This window comes from Oncorhynchus masou, unplaced genomic scaffold (genome assembly GCF_036934945.1).
Source record: "Oncorhynchus masou masou isolate Uvic2021 unplaced genomic scaffold, UVic_Omas_1.1 unplaced_scaffold_487, whole genome shotgun sequence".
NCBI lineage: Eukaryota > Metazoa > Chordata > Actinopteri > Salmoniformes > Salmonidae > Oncorhynchus > Oncorhynchus masou.
Genome location: NW_027011265.1, coordinates 381,906 through 403,409, shown reverse-complemented (window position 1 = coordinate 403,409; position 21,504 = coordinate 381,906). Strand labels below are relative to the sequence as shown.

Sequence of the window (21,504 nt, the reverse complement as noted above, 5' to 3'; positions counted from 1 at the left end):
CCAAATTCAAATAACAGTGTTCTCATAATTACATTTCCTCAAACATTATTATACACCATTTTAAAGATAAACTTGTTGTTAATCCCACCACAGTGTCCGATTTCAAAAAGGCTTTACGAAAAAAAAAGCATACCATGCGATTATGTTAGGTCTGCACCTACTCACAAAACACCTCCATTTTTCCAGCCAAAGAGAGGAGTCACAAAAAGCAGAAATAGAGCCACATCAATTTACAGAAATAGTCATCATAAACTTTAATATAAGATACAAGTGTTATGCACAGAATTAGAGATATACTTCTCCTTAATGCAACCGCTGTGTCAGATTTCAAAAAACCTTTACGGAAAAAGCACACCATGCAATAATCTGAGTACAGCGCTAAGACACAAAAACAAGCCTTTCAGATATCCGCCATGTTGTGGAGTCAACAGAAGTCAGAAATATTCACTTACCTTTGATGATCTTCATCAGAATGGACTCCCAGGAATCCCAGTTCCACAATAAATTTATGTTTTGTTCGATATAGTCCATAATTTATGTACAAATACCTCCTTTTGGTTCACGCGTTCAGTTCACAAATCCAAACTCACGACGCGCGGGCAGGTCAGGCAAAAGTTCAGAATAAAAGTCATATTACAGTTCGTAGAAACATGTCAAAAAATAGAATCAATCTTTAGGATGTTTTTAAATCTTCAATAATGTTCCAACCGGAGAATTCCTTTGTCTTTAGAAATGCAATGGAAAGCAGGTCGCTCTCACGGCCACGCGCATGACCAACTCATGGCCTTCTGGGAGACCCCTTGGTGGATAGACAGACTGGTAGTCTATATTGTCACTATGAATGGTGGATAGACAGACTGGTAGTCTATATTGTCACTATGAATGGTGGATAGACAGACTGGTAGTCTATATTGTCACTATGAATGGTGGCGAGAGGACAGGATAGACAGATTGGTAGTCTATATTGTCACTATGAATGGTGGATAGACAGACTGGTAGTTATATCAGTCTTTATATCAGTACCATTATAGATCATGGTAATGACTATAGAGATAGGTCTTTATATCAGTACCATTATAGATTAGGGTAATGACTATAGAGGTAGGTCTTTATATCAGTACCATTATAGATTAGGGTAATGACTATAGAGATAGGTCTTTATATCAGTACCATTATAGATTAGGGTAATGACTATAGAGATAGGTCTTTATATCAGTACCATTATAGATTAGGGTAATGACTATAGAGATAGGTCTTTATATCAGTACCATTATAGATTAGGGTAATGACTATAGAGATAGGTCTTTATATCAGTACCATTATAGATTAGGGTAATGACTATAGAGATAGGTCTTTATATCAGTACCATTATAGATTAGGGTAATGACTATAGAGATAGGTCTTTATATCAGTACCATTATAGATTAGGGTAATGACTATAGAGATAGGTCTTTATATCAGTACCATTATAGATTAGGGTAATGACTATAGAGATAGGTCTTTATATCAGTACCATTATAGATTAGGGTAATGACTATAGAGATAGGTCTTTATATCAGTACCATTATAGATTAGGGTAATGACTATAGAGGTAGGTCTTTATATCAGTACCATTATAGATTAGGGTAATGACTATAGAGTTAGAGGATTCATCTTTATATCAGTACCATTATAGATTAGGGTAATGACTATAGAGTTAGAGGATTCATCTTTATATCAGTACCATTATAGATTAGGGTAATGACTATAGAGTTAGAGGATTCATCTTTATATCAGTACCATTATAGATTAGGGTAATGACTATAGAGTTAGAGGATTCATCTTTATATCAGTACCATTATAGATTAGGGTAATGACTATAGAGTTAGAGGATTCATCTTTATATCAGTACCATTATAGATTAGGGTAATGACTATAGAGTTAGAGGATTCATCTTTATATCAGTACCATTATAGATTAGGGTAATGACTATAGAGATAGAGATAGGTCTTCATATCAGTACCATTATAGATTAGATTACCATTAAAGAGGATTCCTCTTTATAGCTGTGACATATCGTCTTCCTCTGTTATAGATCATGTACTGTAAAACACACAGAATGCTGCAGGGTACTGACCAAGACCAGACAGAGAGAACACATTACACCGGTTTTAAGGTCTCTGTACTACAAAACATACAGAATGCTGCAGGGTACTGACCAAGACCAGACAGAGAACACATTACACCGGTTTTAAGGTACTGGCATTTTAACTATCCCAAAGCCTAGGACCAAGAGGCATGGAGAGACAGCCTCTAGTTACTATTATGCCCCCAGCCTCTAGTTACTATTATGCCCCCAGCCTGTAGTTATTATTATGTCCCCAGCCTCTAGTTACTATTATGCCCCCAGCCTCTAGTTACTATTATGCCCCCAGCCTCTAGTTACTATTATGTCCCCAGCCTGTAGTTACTATTATGCCCCCAGCCTCTAGTTACTATTATGCCCCCAGCCTGTAGTTACTATTATGTCCCCAGCCTCTAGTTACTATTATGCCCCCAGCCTCTAGTTACTATTATGCCCCCAGCCTCTAGTTACTATTATGCCCCCAGCCTGTAGTTACTATTATGCCCGGAGCCTGTAGTTACTATTATGCCCCCAGCCTCTAGTTACTATTATGCCCCCAGCCTCTAGTTACTATTATGCCCCCAGCCTCTAGTTACTATTATGTCCCCAGCCTGTAGTTACTATTATGCCCCCAGCCTGTAGTTACTATTATGCCCCCAGCCTCTAGTTACTATTATGCCCCCAGCCTCTAGTTACTATTATGCCCCCAGCCTGTAGTTACTATTATGCCCCCAGCCTCTAGTTACTATTATGCCCCCAGCCTCTAGTTACTATTATGCCCCCAGCCTCTAGTTACTATTATGACCCCAGCCTCTAGTTACTATTATGCCCCCAGCCTCTAGTTACTATTATGCCCCCAGCCTCTAGTTACTATTATGTCCCCAGCCTCTAGTTACTATTATGCCCCCAGCCTCTAGTTACTATTATGACCCCAGCCTCTAGTTACTATTATGCCCCCAGCCTCTAGTTACTATTATGCCCCCAGCCTCTAGTTACTATTATGTCCCCAGCCTCTAGTTACTATTATGCCCCCAGCCTGTAGTTACTAGTATGCCCCCAGCCTGTAGTTACTATTATGCCCCCAGCCTGTAGTTACTATTATGCCCCCAGCCTGTAGTTACTATTATGCCCCCAGCCTGTAGTTACTATTATGCCCCCAGCCTGTAGTTACTATTATGCCCCCAGCCTGTAGTTACTAGTATGCCCCCAGCCTCTAGTTACTATTATGCCCCCTGCCTCTAGTTACTATTATGCCCCCAGCCATTAGTTACTATTATGCCCCCTGCCTGTAGTTACTATTATGCCCCCAGCCTCTAGTTACTATTATGCCCCCAGCCTCTAGTTACTATTATGCCCCCAGCCATTAGTTACTATTATGCCCCCAGCCTGTAGTTACTATTATGCCCCCAGCCTCTAGTTACTATTATGCCCCCAGCCTCTAGTTACTATTATGCCCCCAGCCTCTAGTTACTATTATGCCCCCAGCCTCTAGTTACTATTATGCCCCCAGCCTCTAGTTACTATTATGCCCCCAGCCTCTAGTTACTATTATGCCCCCAGCCTCTAGTTACTATTATGCCCCCAGCCTCTAGTTACTATTATGCCCCCAGCCTCTAGTTACTATTATGCCCCCAGCCTCTAGTTACTATTATGCCCCCAGCCTGTAGTTACTATTATGCCCCCAGCCTCTAGTTACTATTATGCCCCCAGCCTCTAGTTACTATTATGCCCCCTGCCTCTAGTTACTATTATGCCCCCAGCCTTTAGTTACTATTATGCCCCCAGCCTCTAGTTACTATTATGCCCCCAGCCTGTAGTTACTATTATGCCCCCAGCCTCTAGTTACTATTATGCCCCCAGCCTCTAGTTACTATTATGCCCCCAGCCTCTAGTTACTATTATGTCCCCAGCCTGTAGTTACTATTATGCCCCCAGCCTCTAGTTACTATTATGCCCCCAGCCTCTAGTTACTATTATGCCCCCAGCCTGTAGTTACTATTATGTCCCCAGCCTGTAGTTACTATTATGCCCCCAGCCTCTAGTTACTATTATGCCCCCAGCCTCTAGTTACTATTATGCCCCCAGCCTGTAGTTACTATTATGCCCCCAGCCTGTAGTTACTATTATGCCCCCAGCCTGTAGTTACTATTATGCCCCCAGCCTCTAGTTACTATTATGCCCCCAGCCTCTAGTTACTATTATGCCCCCAGCCTCTAGTTACTATTATGCCCCCAGCCTCTAGTTACTATTATGCCCCCAGCCTGTAGTTACTATTATGCCCCCAGCCTCTAGTTACTATTATGCCCCCAGCCTCTAGTTACTATTATGCCCCCAGCCTCTAGTTACTATTATGACCCCAGCCTGTAGTTACTATTATGCCCCCAGCCTCTAGTTACTATTATGACCCCAGCCTGTAGTTACTATTATGCCCCCAGCCTCTAGTTACTATTATGCCCCCTGCCTCTAGTTACTATTATGCCCCCAGCCTCTAGTTACTATTATGCCCCCAGCCTCTAGTTACTATTATGCCCCCAGCCTGTAGTTACTAGTATGCCCCCAGCCTCTAGTTACTATTATGCCCCCAGCCTGTAGTTACTATTATGCCCCCAGCCTCTAGTTACTATTATGCCCCCAGCCTCTAGTTACTATTATGCCCCCAGCCTGTAGTTACTATTATGCCCCCAGCCTCTGGTTACTATTATGCCCCCAGCCTCTAGTTACTATTATGTCCCCAGCCTCTAGTTACTATTATGCCCCCAGCCTGTAGTTACTATTATGCCCCCTGCCTCTAGTTACTATTATGCCCCCAGCCTCTAGTTACTATTATGCCCCCAGCCTCTAGTTACTATTATGCCCCCAGCCTGTAGTTACTAGTATGCCCCCAGCCTCTAGTTACTAGTATGCCCCCAGCCTCTAGTTACTATTATGCCCCCAGCCTCTAGTTACTATTATGCCCCCAGCCTCTAGTTACTATTATGCCCCCAGCCTCTAGTTACTATTATGCCCCCAGCCTGTAGTTACTATTATGCCCCCAGCCTGTAGTTACTATTATGCCCCCAGCCTCTAGTTACTATTATGCCCCCAGCCTCTGGTTACTATTATGTCCCCAGCCTCTAGTTACTATTATGCCCCCAGCCTCTAGTTACTAGTATGCCCCCAGCCTGTAGTTACTATTATGCCCCCAGCCTCTAGTTACTATTATGCCCCCAGCCTCTAGTTACTATTATGCCCCCAGCCTCTAGTTACTATTATGCCCCCAGCCTCTAGTTACTATTATGCCCCCAGCCTCTAGTTACTATTATGCCCCCAGCCTCTAGTTACTAGTATGTCCCCAGCCTGTAGTTACTATTATGCCCCCAGCCTCTAGTTACTATTATGTCCCCAGCCTGTAGTTACTATTATGCCCCCAGCCTCTAGTTACTATTATGTCCCCAGCCTGTAGTTACTATTATGCCCCCAGCCTGTAGTTACTATTATGCCCCCAGCCTCTAGTTACTATTATGCCCCCAGCCTCTAGTTACTATTATGCCCCCAGCCTGTAGTTACTATTATGCCCCCAGCCTCTAGTTACTATTATGCCCCCAGCCTGTAGTTACTATTATGCCCCCAGCCTCTAGTTACTATTATGCCCCCAGCCTGTAGTTACTATTATGCCCCCAGCCTCTAGTTACTATTATGCCCCCAGCCTGTAGTTACTATTATGCCCCCAGCCTCTAGTTACTATTATGCCCCCAGCCTGTAGTTACTAGTATGCCCCCAGCCTCTAGTTACTATTATGCCCCCAGCCTGTAGTTACTATTATGACCCCAGCCTCTAGTTACTATTATGCCCCCAGCCTCTAGTTACTATTATGTCCCCAGCCTGTAGTTACTATTATGCCCCCAGCCTCTAGTTACTATTATGCCCCCAGCCTCTAGTTACTATTATGCCCCCAGCCTGTAGTTACTATTATGCCCCCAGCCTCTAGTTACTATTATGCCCCCAGCCTCTAGTTACTATTATGTCCCCAGCCTGTAGTTACTATTATGCCCCCAGCCTCTAGTTACTATTATGCCCCCAGCCTCTAGTTACTATTATGCCCCCAGCCTGTAGTTACTATTATGCCCCCAGCCTCTAGTTACTATTATGTCCCCAGCCTGTAGTTACTATTATGCCCCCAGCCTCTAGTTACTATTATGCCCCCAGCCTCTAGTTACTATTATGCCCCAGCCTCTAGTTACTATTATGCCCCCAGCCTCTAGTTACTATTATGCCCCCAGCCTCTAGTTACTATTATGCCCCCAGCCTGTAGTTACTATTATGCCCCCAGCCTCTAGTTACTATTATGCCCCCAGCCTCTAGTTACTATTATGCCCCCAGCCTGTAGTTACTATTATGCCCCCAGCCTCTAGTTACTATTATGCCCCCAGCCTCTAGTTACTATTATGCCCCCAGCCTGTAGTTACTATTATGCCCCCAGCCTCTAGTTACTATTATGCCCCCAGCCTCTAGTTACTATTATGCCCCCAGCCTGTAGTTACTATTATGCCCCCAGCCTCTAGTTACTATTATGCCCCCAGCCTCTAGTTACTATTATGCCCCCAGCCTCTAGTTACTATTATGCCCCCAGCCTCTAGTTACTAGTATGCCCCCAGCCTGTAGTTACTATTATGCCCCCAGCCTCTAGTTACTATTATGCCCCCAGCCTGTAGTTACTATTATGCCCCCAGCCTCTAGTTACTATTATGCCCCCTGCCTCTAGTTACTATTATGCCCCCAGCCTCTAGTTACTATTATGCCCCCAGCCTCTAGTTACTATTATGCCCCCAGCCTCTAGTTACTATTATGCCCCCAGCCTGTAGTTACTATTATGCCCCCAGCCTCTAGTTACTATTATGCCCCCAGCCTGTAGTTACTATTATGCCCCCAGCCTCTAGTTACTATTATGCCCCCAGCCTCTAGTTACTATTATGCCCCCAGCCTCTAGTTACTATTATGCCCCCAGCCTGTAGTTACTATTATGCCCCCAGCCTGTAGTTACTATTATGCCCCCAGCCTCTAGTTACTATTATGCCCCCAGCCTGTAGTTACTATTATGCCCCCAGCCTGTAGTTACTATTATGTCCCCAGCCTCTAGTTACTATTATGCCCCCAGCCTTTAGTTACTATTATGCCCCCAGCCTCTAGTTACTATTATGCCCCCAGCCTCTAGTTACTATTATGCCCCCAGCCTCTAGTTACTATTATGCCCCCAGCCTGTAGTTACTATTATGTCCCCAGCCTGTAGTTACTATTATGCCCCCAGCCTGTAGTTACTATTATGCCCCCAGCCTTTAGTTACTATTATGCCCCCAGCCTCTAGTTACTATTATGCCCCCAGCCTGTAGTTACTAGTATGTCCCCAGCCTCTAGTTACTATTATGCCCCCAGCCTCTAGTTACTATTATGCCCCCAGCCTGTAGTTACTATTATGCCCCCAGCCTCTAGTTACTAGTATGCCCCCAGCCTGTAGTTACTATTATGCCCCCAGCCTCTAGTTACTATTATGCCCCCAGCCTGTAGTTACTATTATGCCCCCAGCCTCTAGTTACTATTATGCCCCCTGCCTCTAGTTACTATTATGCCCCCAGCCTCTAGTTACTATTATGCCCCCAGCCTCTAGTTACTATTATGCCCCCAGCCTCTAGTTACTATTATGCCCCCAGCCTGTAGTTACTATTATGCCCCCAGCCTCTAGTTACTATTATGCCCCCAGCCTGTAGTTACTATTATGCCCCCAGCCTCTAGTTACTATTATGCCCCCAGCCTCTAGTTACTATTATGCCCCCAGCCTGTAGTTACTATTATGTCCCCAGCCTGTAGTTACTATTATGCCCCCAGCCTCTAGTTACTATTATGCCCCCAGCCTCTAGTTACTATTATGCCCCCAGCCTCTAGTTACTATTATGCCCCCAGCCTCTAGTTACTAGTATGTCCCCAGCCTCTAGTTACTATTATGCCCCCAGCCTCTAGTTACTATTATGCCCCCAGCCTGTAGTTACTAGTATGTCCCCAGCCTCTAGTTACTATTATGCCCCCAGCCTCTAGTTACTATTATGCCCCCAGCCTCTAGTTACTAGTATGCCCCCAGCCTCTAGTTACTATTATGCCCCCAGCCTCTAGTTACTATTATGCCCCCAGCCTGTAGTTACTATTATGCCCCCAGCCTCTAGTTACTATTATGCCCCCAGCCTGTAGTTACTATTATGCCCCCAGCCTGTAGTTACTATTATGCCCCCAGCCTCTAGTTACTATTATGCCCCCAGCCTGTAGTTACTAGTATGCCCCCAGCCTCTAGTTACTATTATGCCCCCAGCCTCTAGTTACTATTATGCCCCCAGCCTGTAGTTACTATTATGCCCCCAGCCTCTAGTTACTATTATGCCCCCAGCCTGTAGTTACTATTATGCCCCCAGCCTGTAGTTACTATTATGCCCCCAGCCTGTAGTTACTATTATGCCCCCAGCCTCTAGTTACTATTATGCCGCCAGCCTCTAGTTACTATTATGTCCCCAGCCTGTAGTTACTATTATGTCCCCAGCCTCTAGTTACTATTATGCCCCCAGCCTGTAGTTACTATTATGTCCCCAGCCTCTAGTTACTATTATGCCCCCAGCCTCTAGTTACTATTATGCCCCCAGCCTCTAGTTACTAGTATGCCCCCAGCCTCTAGTTACTATTATGCCCCCAGCCTCTAGTTACTATTATGCCCCCAGCCTCTAGTTACTATTATGCCCCCAGCCTCTAGTTACTATTATGCCCCCAGCCTCTAGTTACTATTATGCCCCCAGCCTCTAGTTACTATTATGCCCCCAGCCTCTAGTTACTAGTATGCCCCCAGCCTGTAGTTACTATTATGCCCCCAGCCTCTAGTTACTATTATGCCCCCAGCCTCTAGTTACTATTATGTCCCCAGCCTGTAGTTACTATTATGCCCCCAGCCTGTAGTTACTATTATGCCCCCAGCCTCTAGTTACTATTATGCCCCCAGCCTCTAGTTACTATTATGCCCCCAGCCTCTAGTTACTATTATGCCCCCAGCCTCTAGTTACTATTATGCCCCCAGCCTGTAGTTACTATTATGTCCCCAGCCTGTAGTTACTATTATGCCCCCAGCCTGTAGTTACTATTATGCCCCCAGCCTCTAGTTACTATTATGCCCCCAGCCTCTAGTTACTATTATGCCCCCAGCCTCTAGTTACTATTATGTCCCCAGCCTGTAGTTACTATTATGTCCCCAGCCTGTAGTTACTATTATGCCCCCAGCCTCTAGTTACTATTATGTCCCCAGCCTCTAGTTACTATTATGTCCCCAGCCTGTAGTTACTATTATGTCCCCAGCCTGTAGTTACTATTATGCCCCCAGCCTCTAGTTACTATTATGCCCCCAGCCTCTAGTTACTATTATGCCCCCAGCCTCTAGTTACTATTATGTCCCCAGCCTGTAGTTACTATTATGTCCCCAGCCTGTAGTTACTATTATGTCCCCAGCCTCTAGTTACTATTATGATCACCGCCTCTAGTTACTATTATGCCCCCAGCCTCTAGTTACTATTATGCCCCAGCCTCTAGTTACTATTATGATCACCGCCTCTAGTTACTATTATGCCCCCAGCCTCTAGTTACTATTATGTCCCCAGCCTCTAGTTACTATTATGATCACCGCCTCTAGTTACTATTATGCCCCCAGCCTCTAGTTACTATTATGCCCCCAGCCTCTAGTTACTATTATGCCCCCAGCCTCTAGTTACTATTATGCCCCCAGCCTCTAGTTACTATTATGCCCCCAGCCTCTAGTTACTATTATGCCCCCAGCCTCTAGTTACTATTATGCCCCCAGCCTCTAGTTACTATTATGCCCCCAGCCTGTAGTTACTATTATGCCCCCAGCCTCTAGTTACTAGTATGCCCCCAGCCTGTAGTTACTATTATGCCCCCAGCCTCTAGTTACTATTATGCCCCCAGCCTCTAGTTACTATTATGCCCCCAGCCTCTAGTTACTATTATGCCCCCAGCCTCTAGTTACTATTATGCCCCCAGCCATTAGTTATTATTATGCCCCCAGCCTCTAGTTACTATTATGCCCCCAGCCTGTAGTTACTATTATGCCCCCAGCCTCTAGTTACTATTATGCCCCCAGCCATTAGTTATTATTATGCCCCCAGCCTCTAGTTACTATTATGCCCCCAGCCTCTAGTTACTATTATGCCCCCAGCCTCTAGTTACTATTATGCCCCCAGCCTGTAGTTACTATTATGCCCCCAGCCTCTAGTTACTATTATGCCCCCAGCCTCTAGTTACTATTATGCCCCCAGCCTCTAGTTACTATTATGCCCCCAGCCTCTAGTTACTATTATGCCCCCAGCCTGTAGTTACTATTATGCCCCCAGCCTGTAGTTACTATTATGTCCCCAGCCTCTAGTTACTATTATGCCCCCAGCCTCTAGTTACTATTATGCCCCCAGCCTCTAGTTACTATTATGCCCCCAGCCTCTAGTTACTATTATGCCCCCAGCCTCTAGTTACTATTATGCCCCCAGCCTCTAGTTACTATTATGCCCCCAGCCTCTAGTTACTATTATGCCCCCAGCCTCTAGTTACTATTATGCCCCAGCCTCTAGTTACTAGTATGTCCCCAGCCTCTAGTTACTATTATGCCCCCAGCCTCTAGTTACTATTATGCCCCCAGCCTGTAGTTACTATTATGCCCCCAGCCATTAGTTATTATTATGCCCCCAGCCTCTAGTTACTATTATGCCCCCAGCCTCTAGTTACTATTATGCCCCCAGCCTGTAGTTACTATTATGCCCCCAGCCTCTAGTTACTATTATGATCACCGCCTCTAGTTACTATTATGCCCCCAGCCTGTAGTTACTATTATGCCCCCAGCCTCTAGTTACTATTATGCCCCCAGCCTCTAGTTACTATTATGCCCCCAGCCTCTAGTTACTATTATGCCCCCAGCCTCTAGTTACTATTATGACCCCAGCCTCTGGTTACTATTATGCCCCCAGCCTGTAGTTACTATTATGCCCCCAGCCTCTAGTTACTATTATGCCCCCAGCCTCTAGTTACTATTATGCCCCCAGCCTCTAGTTACTATTATGCCCCCAGCCTGTAGTTACTATTATGCCCCCAGCCTCTAGTTACTATTATGCCCCCAGCCTCTAGTTACTATTATGCCCCCAGCCTGTAGTTACTATTATGCCCCCAGCCTCTAGTTACTATTATGCCCCCAGCCTCTAGTTACTATTATGCCCCCAGCCTCTAGTTACTATTATGCCCCCAGCCTCTAGTTACTATTATGCCCCCAGCCTGTAGTTACTATTATGCCCCCAGCCTCTAGTTACTATTATGATCACCGCCTCTAGTTACTATTATGCCCCCAGCCTCTAGTTACTATTATGCCCCCAGCCTGTAGTTACTATTATGCCCCCAGCCTCTAGTTACTATTATGATCACCGCCTCTAGTTACTATTATGCCCCCAGCCTGTAGTTACTATTATGCCCCCAGCCTCTAGTTACTATTATGCCCCCAGCCTCTAGTTACTATTATGCCCCCAGCCTCTAGTTACTATTATGCCCCCAGCCTCTAGTTACTATTATGCCCCCAGCCTGTAGTTACTATTATGCCCCCAGCCTGTAGTTACTATTATGCCCCCAGCCTCTAGTTACTATTATGCCCCCAGCCTGTAGTTACTATTATGCCCCCAGCCTCTAGTTACTATTATGCCCCCAGCCTCTAGTTACTATTATGCCCCCAGCCTCTAGTTACTATTATGCCCCCAGCCTCTAGTTACTATTATGCCCCCAGCCTGTAGTTACTATTATGCCCCCAGCCTCTAGTTACTATTATGCCCCCAGCCTGTAGTTACTATTATGCCCCCAGCCTCTAGTTACTATTATGCCCCCAGCCTGTAGTTACTATTATGCCCCAGCCTCTAGTTACTATTATGCCCCCAGCCTCTAGTTACTATTATGCCCCCAGCCTCTAGTTACTATTATGCCCCCAGCCTGTAGTTACTATTATGCCCCAGCCTCTAGTTACTAGTATGTCCCCAGCCTCTAGTTACTATTATGCCCCCAGCCTCTAGTTACTATTATGCCCCCAGCCTGTAGTTACTATTATGCCCCCAGCCTCTAGTTACTATTATGACCCCAGCCTCTAGTTACTATTATGCCCCCAGCCTCTAGTTACTATTATGCCCCCAGCCTCTAGTTACTATTATGCCCCCAGCCTGTAGTTACTATTATGCCCCAGCCTCTAGTTACTATTATGATCACCGCCTCTAGTTACTATTATGCCCCCAGCCTGTAGTTACTATTATGACCCCAGCCTCTAGTTACTATTATGCCCCCAGCCTCTAGTTACTATTATGCCCCCAGCCTCTAGTTACTATTATGCCCCCAGCCTCTAGTTACTATTATGCCCCCAGCCTCTAGTTACTATTATGCCCCCAGCCTGTAGTTACTATTATGCCCCCAGCCTGTAGTTACTATTATGTCCCCAGCCTCTAGTTACTATTATGCCCCCAGCCTCTAGTTACTATTATGCCCCCAGCCTGTAGTTACTATTATGCCCCAGCCTCTAGTTACTATTATGATCACCGCCTCTAGTTACTATTATGCCCCCAGCCTGTAGTTACTATTATGACCCCAGCCTCTAGTTACTATTATGCCCCAGCCTCTAGTTACTATTATGATCACCGCCTCTAGTTACTATTATGCCCCCAGCCTCTAGTTACTATTATGACCCCAGCCTCTAGTTACTATTATGCCCCCAGCCTCTAGTTACTATTATGCCCCCAGCCTCTAGTTACTATTATGCCCCCAGCCTGTAGTTACTATTATGCCCCAGCCTCTAGTTACTATTATGATCACCGCCTCTAGTTACTATTATGCCCCCAGCCTCTAGTTACTATTATGCCCCCAGCCTGTAGTTACTATTATGCCCCCAGCCTCTAGTTACTATTATGCCCCCAGCCTCTAGTTACTATTATGCCCCCAGCCTCTAGTTACTATTATGCCCCCAGCCTGTAGTTACTATTATGTCCCCAGCCTCTAGTTACTAGTATGCCCCCAGCCTCTAGTTACTATTATGCCCCCAGCCTCTAGTTACTATTATGCCCCCAGCCTGTAGTTACTATTATGCCCCCAGCCTCTAGTTACTATTATGCCCCCAGCCTGTAGTTACTATTATGCCCCCAGCCTCTAGTTACTATTATGCCCCCAGCCATTAGTTACTATTATGCCCCCAGCCTCTAGTTACTATTATGCCCCCAGCCTCTAGTTACTATTATGCCCCCAGCCTGTAGTTACTATTATGCCCCCAGCCTCTAGTTACTATTATGCCCCCAGCCTGTAGTTACTATTATGCCCCCAGCCTCTAGTTACTATTATGCCCCCAGCCATTAGTTACTATTATGCCCCCAGCCTCTAGTTACTATTATGCCCCCAGCCTCTAGTTACTATTATGCCCCCAGCCTGTAGTTACTATTATGCCCCCAGCCTCTAGTTACTATTATGCCCCCAGCCTCTAGTTACTATTATGCCCCCAGCCTGTAGTTACTATTATGCCCCCAGCCTCTAGTTACTATTATGCCCCCAGCCTGTAGTTACTATTATGCCCCCAGCCTCTAGTTACTATTATGCCCCCAGCCTCTAATTACTATTATGCCCCCAGCCTCTAGTTACTATTATGCCCCAGCCTCTAGTTACTATTATGCCCCCAGCCTGTAGTTACTATTATGCCCCCAGCCTCTAGTTACTATTATGATCACCGCCTCTAGTTACTATTATGCCCCCAGCCTGTAGTTACTATTATGCCCCAGCCTCTAGTTACTATTATGCCCCCAGCCTCTAGTTACTATTATGCCCCCAGCCTGTAGTTACTATTATGCCCCCAGCCTCTAGTTACTATTATGCCCCCAGCCTCTAGTTACTATTATGCCCCCAGCCTCTAGTTACTATTATGCCCCCAGCCTGTAGTTACTATTATGCCCCCAGCCTCTGGTTACTATTATGCCCCCAGCCTCTAGTTACTATTATGCCCCCAGCCTCTAGTTACTATTATGCCCCCAGCCTGTAGTTACTATTATGCCCCCAGCCTCTAGTTACTATTATGCCCCCAGCCTCTAGTTACTATTATGCCCCCAGCCTCTAGTTACTATTATGCCCCCAGCCTCTGGAATAGCCTGCCAGAGAACCTGAGGGGGGCTGAATCTGTGGACGTATTTAAAAACACACCTGCTTTTTAGTCTTTTGTTTTTTATGCTCCTTTATATTTGTTGTGTACTAAATATTTTAGTTTTTATTTTCCTCCTTTTTTTTCCTCTTTCTTTTTTTTTTTTTTACTGTGTAGCACATTGTGTTTCATGTCTGAAATGTGCTGTATAAATAAAGCTTGATTTAATTTGATCTGTTTCAGCATGGGCAGTGCCATTGAGGCTACAACCCCACTTAGTTGACTACTTTGACCCCTTGAAAATGGTGGAAGCCCTAAATGGTGCTGCACATGCTTAAACAGCCTATTGGCCATTACAGGCCTCTGTCATTCTATATGGTAATGCCTTGTGACTGCTGTGAAGCAAGAAGAACTTCCAGGTCACATATTTCTGGATTTCTTCAGAATAAGACTCCCGTCATCTATACTTTGTAAATTAATAATTAGGGCGAAAATGTGCACAATTATCAAAATATTTTGTACTAGTTATCATACAAAGAATGATTACACTTTTTTTTTTTACGGGATATGTGATTGTTAGGTGATTGTTTTATTTGATTATTTCTAATTGGTCAACAGTGTGTTTTGTGTCCTATCATCTATTGCACCATACACAGTTTAATAGTAACCTATAGCAACATGATCTTTAACATTCCATCTACTGAACACTCCATCTACTGAACACTCCATCTACTGAACACTCCATCTACTGAACACTCCATCTACTGAACACTCCATCTACTGAACACTCCATCTACTGAACACACTGATCCCTCGATCTGCTGAACACTCCGTCTGCCGAACACTCCGTCTGCCGAACACTCCATCTACTGAACACACTGATCCCTCGATCTGCTGAACACTCCGTCTACTGAACACTCCGTCTACTGAACACTCCATCTACGGTACACACTGAACACTCCGTCTACTGAACACTCCGTCTACTGAACACTCCGTCTACTGATCAGTCTGCTGATATAAAGACCTATCTCTATAGTCATTACCCTAATCTATAATGGTACTGATATAAAGACTTATCTCTATGGTCATTACCATGATCTATAATGGTACTGATATGAAGATGAAAATGGCTCAGTGCCTATAATTTAGTCTGTGTGTAGAATGGGGCATAAAGGAAATTACCTCTACTAGATTATGCTGATAAGGTAAACAGCATACAAATGTGGCCTGTGTATTAATTTGCCTATAACTAATCAGAATTACATTCATTAATTACATAAAAAAGAGAATACTTCAAAATGAGAAGATCCTGCCATGGAAAAGACGACTGGGTGGACATGAAGTGGAAGGGAGGGGAAATAACTCCCACCATGCAGCAGGACACCTTCAGCTGCGGGTCTTTGTAACGCAGGTTTGATAGTTATATTTTCAATAATGAATGGCTAGCTGTTATGTGACAATTAGGTCAAAAACTATCTTTTATGTTTTGGTGTAAATGGCCAAGGAAGTTGCACAGAACTTCCAACATCCCAAATGGTTATAGAATCGTCACAGAAACACATGAAACAGCTTCTACTAAAAATGTCTGGTATGTAATGTCATTCAAAGTAAATGTAAAAAATAAAATAAAAATTCCTGAAACGAGTCACGTATTTGTGTATATCCACTGCACAATTCTTAGGTGTGTTGGTTTGAAGGGAAATACATGAACTGAAAATGTAACCACAGTAATGGCGGCCTGAGGTTTTACGTTAGGAATTCTTTGTCTCTTCAACTTAGATGGTAAAACGTCTCCTCTTTTTAGTCATAAACATGGCGACACTTCCTCTTCCTGCCTAACAAGTTTCGCCGTTCTCTACCTTGTGCGGACACTATTTTCACGCCACTTCGATACAGTTACGATTTTCGTAACATTTTATGAGAGCACTTTCACGAACCATTTTCCTAACCTTTAAATAATTCAACTAATTCTCCTAACCTGCTGCGAAACAGTCACTGCCGTATCGAAGTACTGTGTAAATAGTTTTTGTCTGCCACCCTACAGCACCACACCCAAACTACCCCGTCTGATCAGACAACACAACATTTCATGCACTCGGTTATGATCCTGCACTTCAATTCTCCCCGTTTCTTTCTTATTAATATTATGTTCAGATAATAAAATAGCCTACAGGCTAAATAATGAAGGAATAATGTTGTGTCCTACCTGTCGTTATCAATGAAACACTGATGAACAGAATCCCAAAACACCAGACCGCCGAGGTCGGAAAGGTCTTCATTTCATGAACAAAACAAGTCTGACTCCAAGGTAAAGCTGTTTGTAACTGGTGAATAAAACTATTAGGAGTTTAGAAAAATAAACCAAAACAGTTGAATGACTAATTTGTCAACGAACAGAATGTAACACGACGTCTGTTCCAGAAATAACGGGGAAAAGGGTGGTGGAGTTTCACACTTTACTTTCACTTTCACTTTCACTTACAGTACTTCTAGTTGAATATCATCTCGCGATATCTAGTTCCGTCTTGTGTTCTGATATGAACATTAACTTCATGCCATCTCGCGATATCTAGCTCCATCTAGTGTTCTGATATGGACATTAACTTCCTGTCAAATTTCCTCAAACACATACGAGCACTAATGTGAATCGTGAAATGAATGTGACAACAACTAGGCTGTAGTAAATATTTCAACTAGAAACAATTTACGATGTGAAATGACCCAAGAACATTGATCATATAAAATATATGTGATATTCACTTTCAGTTGTTGACTATCTAGACAGGTGTGAGCAGTATGGCAGAAATTACACTAATTGTATCAGAGAGAAAGGTAGAGTCAACATGCCGCGAAGTGGTAGGCCACACAAACTCACAGAAAGGGACCGCCGAGGGCTGAAGCACGTGGCTTGTAAAAATCATCTGTCCTCAGTTACAACTACCGAGTTCCAGGGGTGGAAGTAACAAATTACTCACGTTCCTGTAATTGAGTAGCTTTCGGTGGACTTGTACTTTTTTTTTTTGTATTTTTCAAAAGCTGTACTTTTACTTAAGTACATTTTCAAAACCAACAATCTAGAAAAAGGATACACATCAACATGTTGTAAATATATTTTATTGGCATGAATGGCGTTTGTTGTGTAATGTAGCTAAGTGTTGCTACTATCCAGTTCCATTGCATTAAATCTGTAGCATAATGCTAACGTTAGCTAGCTCGTGTTGCTAGCTAGTTAGAAGCCTGAACAACGTCTTTACACAGCTGCAGGAACTAATTAATGAACTTGTGAAGATAAAATAAATAAATAATTTTGAGACCTGGGATTTTTAGGTAAGTCTATTATTTTGTTTTGCTTGCGTATTACCTAGCTATATCTGGTTGGATCACTGAGTTTCCAATAATAGCCAAGAATAATGCTTGGTAAAACAACAGTTCTTATAACTGGGGGAAAGAAAACAATATTCCCTAATATCCGTATGTATTTGGACAGTGACATTATTCAAAACGTGCTGTAATTTCTAAATGGTTAATTTGTTATGAATAAAACACCTTCTTAACAGTCTGCACTTTCACCCCATTGTATCTTTTAAAATCCAATGTGCTGGACTACAGAGCCAAAACAAAAATGTTGTCATTGACCAAATAATTACAGATGCTGGTTTAAGATCATTTGTATAAAACCAAACTGGTCAGGCTGTATACATTTTGCCCAGATTGATGTAACCATTTTGTCCACAGAGGAAGCATCTAACACGCTGCTGCCAGATCTTCTTACTAAAAACTAAACTTCAAAAGGCTGGAAGCCAAATGTGCCATTCAGATTGCTGCTGCAATCCTTCTGCCAAAGTTCAAGACGTCTGGGACTGACAAAGCTGATGTCATCACAGTCTGAATGATTTCTTTACTCCAAGAGGTTTTAATTGTCCATATGATGATATATTTTGCTCTTTGACTCTTTAATTGTTTTTTGTTATGTTTTTATTTTTTTCATTATTTACAGGTACTGGACAATAACCTTTGCATATACAGTTGAAGTCAGAAGTTTACATACACTTAGGTTGGAGTCATTAAAACTCATTTTTCAATCACTACACACATCTTGTTAACAAACTATAGTATTGGCAAATCAGGTAGGACATCTACTTTGTGCATGACACAAGTAATTTTTCCAACAATTGTTTACAGACAGATTATTTCACTTATAATTCATTGTATCACAATTCCAGTGGGTCAGAAGTTTACATACACTATGTTGACTGTGCCTTTAAACAGCTTGAAAAATTCCAGATAATGATGTCATGGCTTTAGAAGCTTCTGATAGGCTAATTGACATAATGAGTCAATTGAAGGTGTACCTGTGGTAGTATTTCAAGGCTTACCTTCACACTCAGTGCCGCTTTGCGTCATTGCATCATTGGAAAATAAAGAGAAATCAGGCAAGACCTACAAAAAAAACAATAGTAGAACTTCACAAGTCTGGTTCATCATTGGTAACAATTTCCAAACGCCTGAAGGTACCACGTTAATCTGTACAAACAATAGTACGCAAGTATAAACACCGTAGGACCACGCAGCTGTCATACCGCTCAGGAAGGAGATGCGTTCTGTCTCCTAGAGATGAATGTACTTTGGTGCGAAAAGTGCAAATCAATCCCCGAACAACAGCAAAGGACCTTGTGAAGATGCTGGAGGAAACAGGTACAAAAGTATCTATATCCACAGTAAAACGAGTCCTATAGGGAAGCCACTGCTCCAAAACCGGCATAAAAATCCCAACTGTGAAGCACGGGGTGGCAGCATCATGTTGTGGGGTGCTTTGCTGCAGGAATGACTGGTGCACTTCACAAAATAGATGGCTACATGTGGAAGGAAAAATTACGTAGATATATTGAAGTACAATCTCAAGACATCAGTCAGGAAGTTAAAGCTTGGTCGCAAATGGGTCTTCCAAATGGACAATGACCCCAAGCATACTTCCAAAGTTGGCAAAATGGCTTAAGGACATCAAAGTCAAGGTATATGAGTGGCCATCACAAAGCCCTGACCTCCTACAGAAAATGTGTGGGCAAAACTGAAAAAGTGTGTGCGAGCAAGGAGGCCTACAAACCTGACTCAGTTCCACCAGCTCTGTCAGGGGGAATGGGCCAAAATTCACCCAACTTATTGTGGGAAGCTTGTGGAAGGCCTGAAACGTTTGACCCAAGTTCAACAATGTAAAGGCAATGCTACCGAATACTAATTGAGTGTATGTAAACTTCTGACCCACTGGGAAAAACTGAAATAAATCACTCTACTATTATTCTGACATTTCACATTCTTAAAATAAAGTGGTGATACTAACTGACCTAAGACAGGAAATTTTTACTAGGATTACATGTCAGGAATTGTGGAAAAAATGAGTTTAAATGTATTTGGCTAAGGTGTTGTAACGTCCTCTTCATCTGAGGAGGAGAAGCAAGGATCGGACCAAAACACAGCGTGGTAAGTGTCCATATTGATTTATTCAAAAACACAACTGAACACTGGAACAAAATAAACGTGCATCAACGAAACAGTCCCGTGTGGCGACTGACACGTAAGACAAACACCCACGAAACACGTGGGAAAAGGCTACCTAAGTACGACTCAATCAGAGACAACTAACGAAACCTGCCTCTGATTGAGAACCATACTAGGCCAAACATAGAAAAACAAACAGATTGCCCACCCAACTCGCGCCCTGACCATATAAACAAAGACAAAACAAAGGAATAAACGTGTCCTACTTCAACAGTAACTATGTACAGACATGGACTCAAATCAACATTAGAGAATTTGTGGTCTGAATGTATTTGAACAACTCAAATCAATCTCAGTATCTGAGAATATCTGAGAATAACAAGTGTGGAAGTTGTTAAAAAAATAATTTTCTATGTACTTCTGTATATGTAATGTTGTTTACATGTAATGCTTGAGGCTAAATGTTCCATAAAACACCAGAAATTAACCAACAAGATCCAGCTGATTTTATATTAAATCTTCAACTTAACATACAATGTCAAGGGATGCTGGAGAGGCGAAGCAGGGGAGTCAAACATTTAATATGGAACGAGACAGGAACAGCGTGAGCACGCAGACAAATAACACTCAATTCTGCAGAATTATTTTTTTAAATATATAATATATATATATATATTTCAATATATATATATATATTAAAATATATATATATATATATATATATATATACAATTATCTTTTTAAATATTCATTTGTTTATGAAGCATTTAGTTGCCACTCCCTTTTCACATGAACTTCCATTCTTGAAAATAACCGTCAAAGTAGCAAATCAATTTAGAAGTAACTTTTTACTCTAAGTACTTTTTAAATGTGCTACTTTTTACTTTTACTTGATTACAATTTCATTAAAGTAACTTCTACTTGAGTAGGATTTTTCTTACCACCTGAGTTCTAAACTGCCTCTGGAAGCAACTTCAGCAAAATAACTGTTTGTCTGGAGCTTCATGAAATGAAATGGTGGCCGAGCAGCCGCACACAAGCCTAAGATCACCATGCGCAATGCCAAGCGTTGGCTGGAGTGGTGTAAAGCTCACCGCCATTGGACTCTGGATCAGTGGAAACGTGTTCTCTGGAGTGATGAATCACGCTTCACCATCTGGCTGTCTGACGGATGAATCTGTCAGTCTGACAGACGAATCTGGGTTTAGCGGATGCCCCAATGCATAGTGCCAACTGTAAAGTTTGGTGGGGGAGGAATATTGGTCTGGAACTGTTTTTCATGTTTTTGGCCTCTTAGTTACAGGAAGGGACATCTTAACATTACAGGATACAATGACACTAGACGATTATGTGCTTCCAACTTTGTGGCAACAGTTTGGGGAAGGCCCTTTCCTGTTTCAGGCCCCGTGCACAAAGCGAGGTCCATACAGAAATGGTTTGTTGAGATTGGTGTGGAAGAACTTGACTGGCCTGCACAGAGCCCTGACCTCTACCCCAATCGAACACCTTTGGGATGAATAAGAAGCCAACAGTGAACCAGGTCTAATCGCCCAACACCAGGGCCTGACCTCACTAATGCTCTTATGGCTGAATGGAAGCAAATCCTGCAGCAACATTCCAACATATAGTGGAAATCTTTCCCAGAAGAGTGGAGGCTGTTATAGCAACAAAGGGGGACCAACTCCATATTAATGCCCATGAT

At 43.2% G+C, this 21,504-nt stretch overlaps 1 protein-coding gene across 24 annotated transcripts in view; it reads right to left on the bottom strand.

Moving 5' to 3' along the window:
* The window catches only part of LOC135535382 (butyrophilin subfamily 1 member A1-like), a 154,508-nt gene extending 137,757 nt beyond the window's left edge, over positions 1 to 16,751 (bottom strand). For all 24 annotated transcript variants that reach the window (XM_064962033.1, XM_064962034.1, XM_064962041.1 and 21 more), the window contains exon 1: positions 16,513 to 16,751. In XM_064962033.1, the coding sequence (XP_064818105.1) occupies positions 16,513 to 16,585 (73 nt within the window). In that variant the 5' untranslated portion in view covers positions 16,586 to 16,751. The remainder of the gene's footprint in view (positions 1 to 16,512) is intronic.
* Positions 16,752 to 21,504: the final 4,753 nt, after the last annotated feature.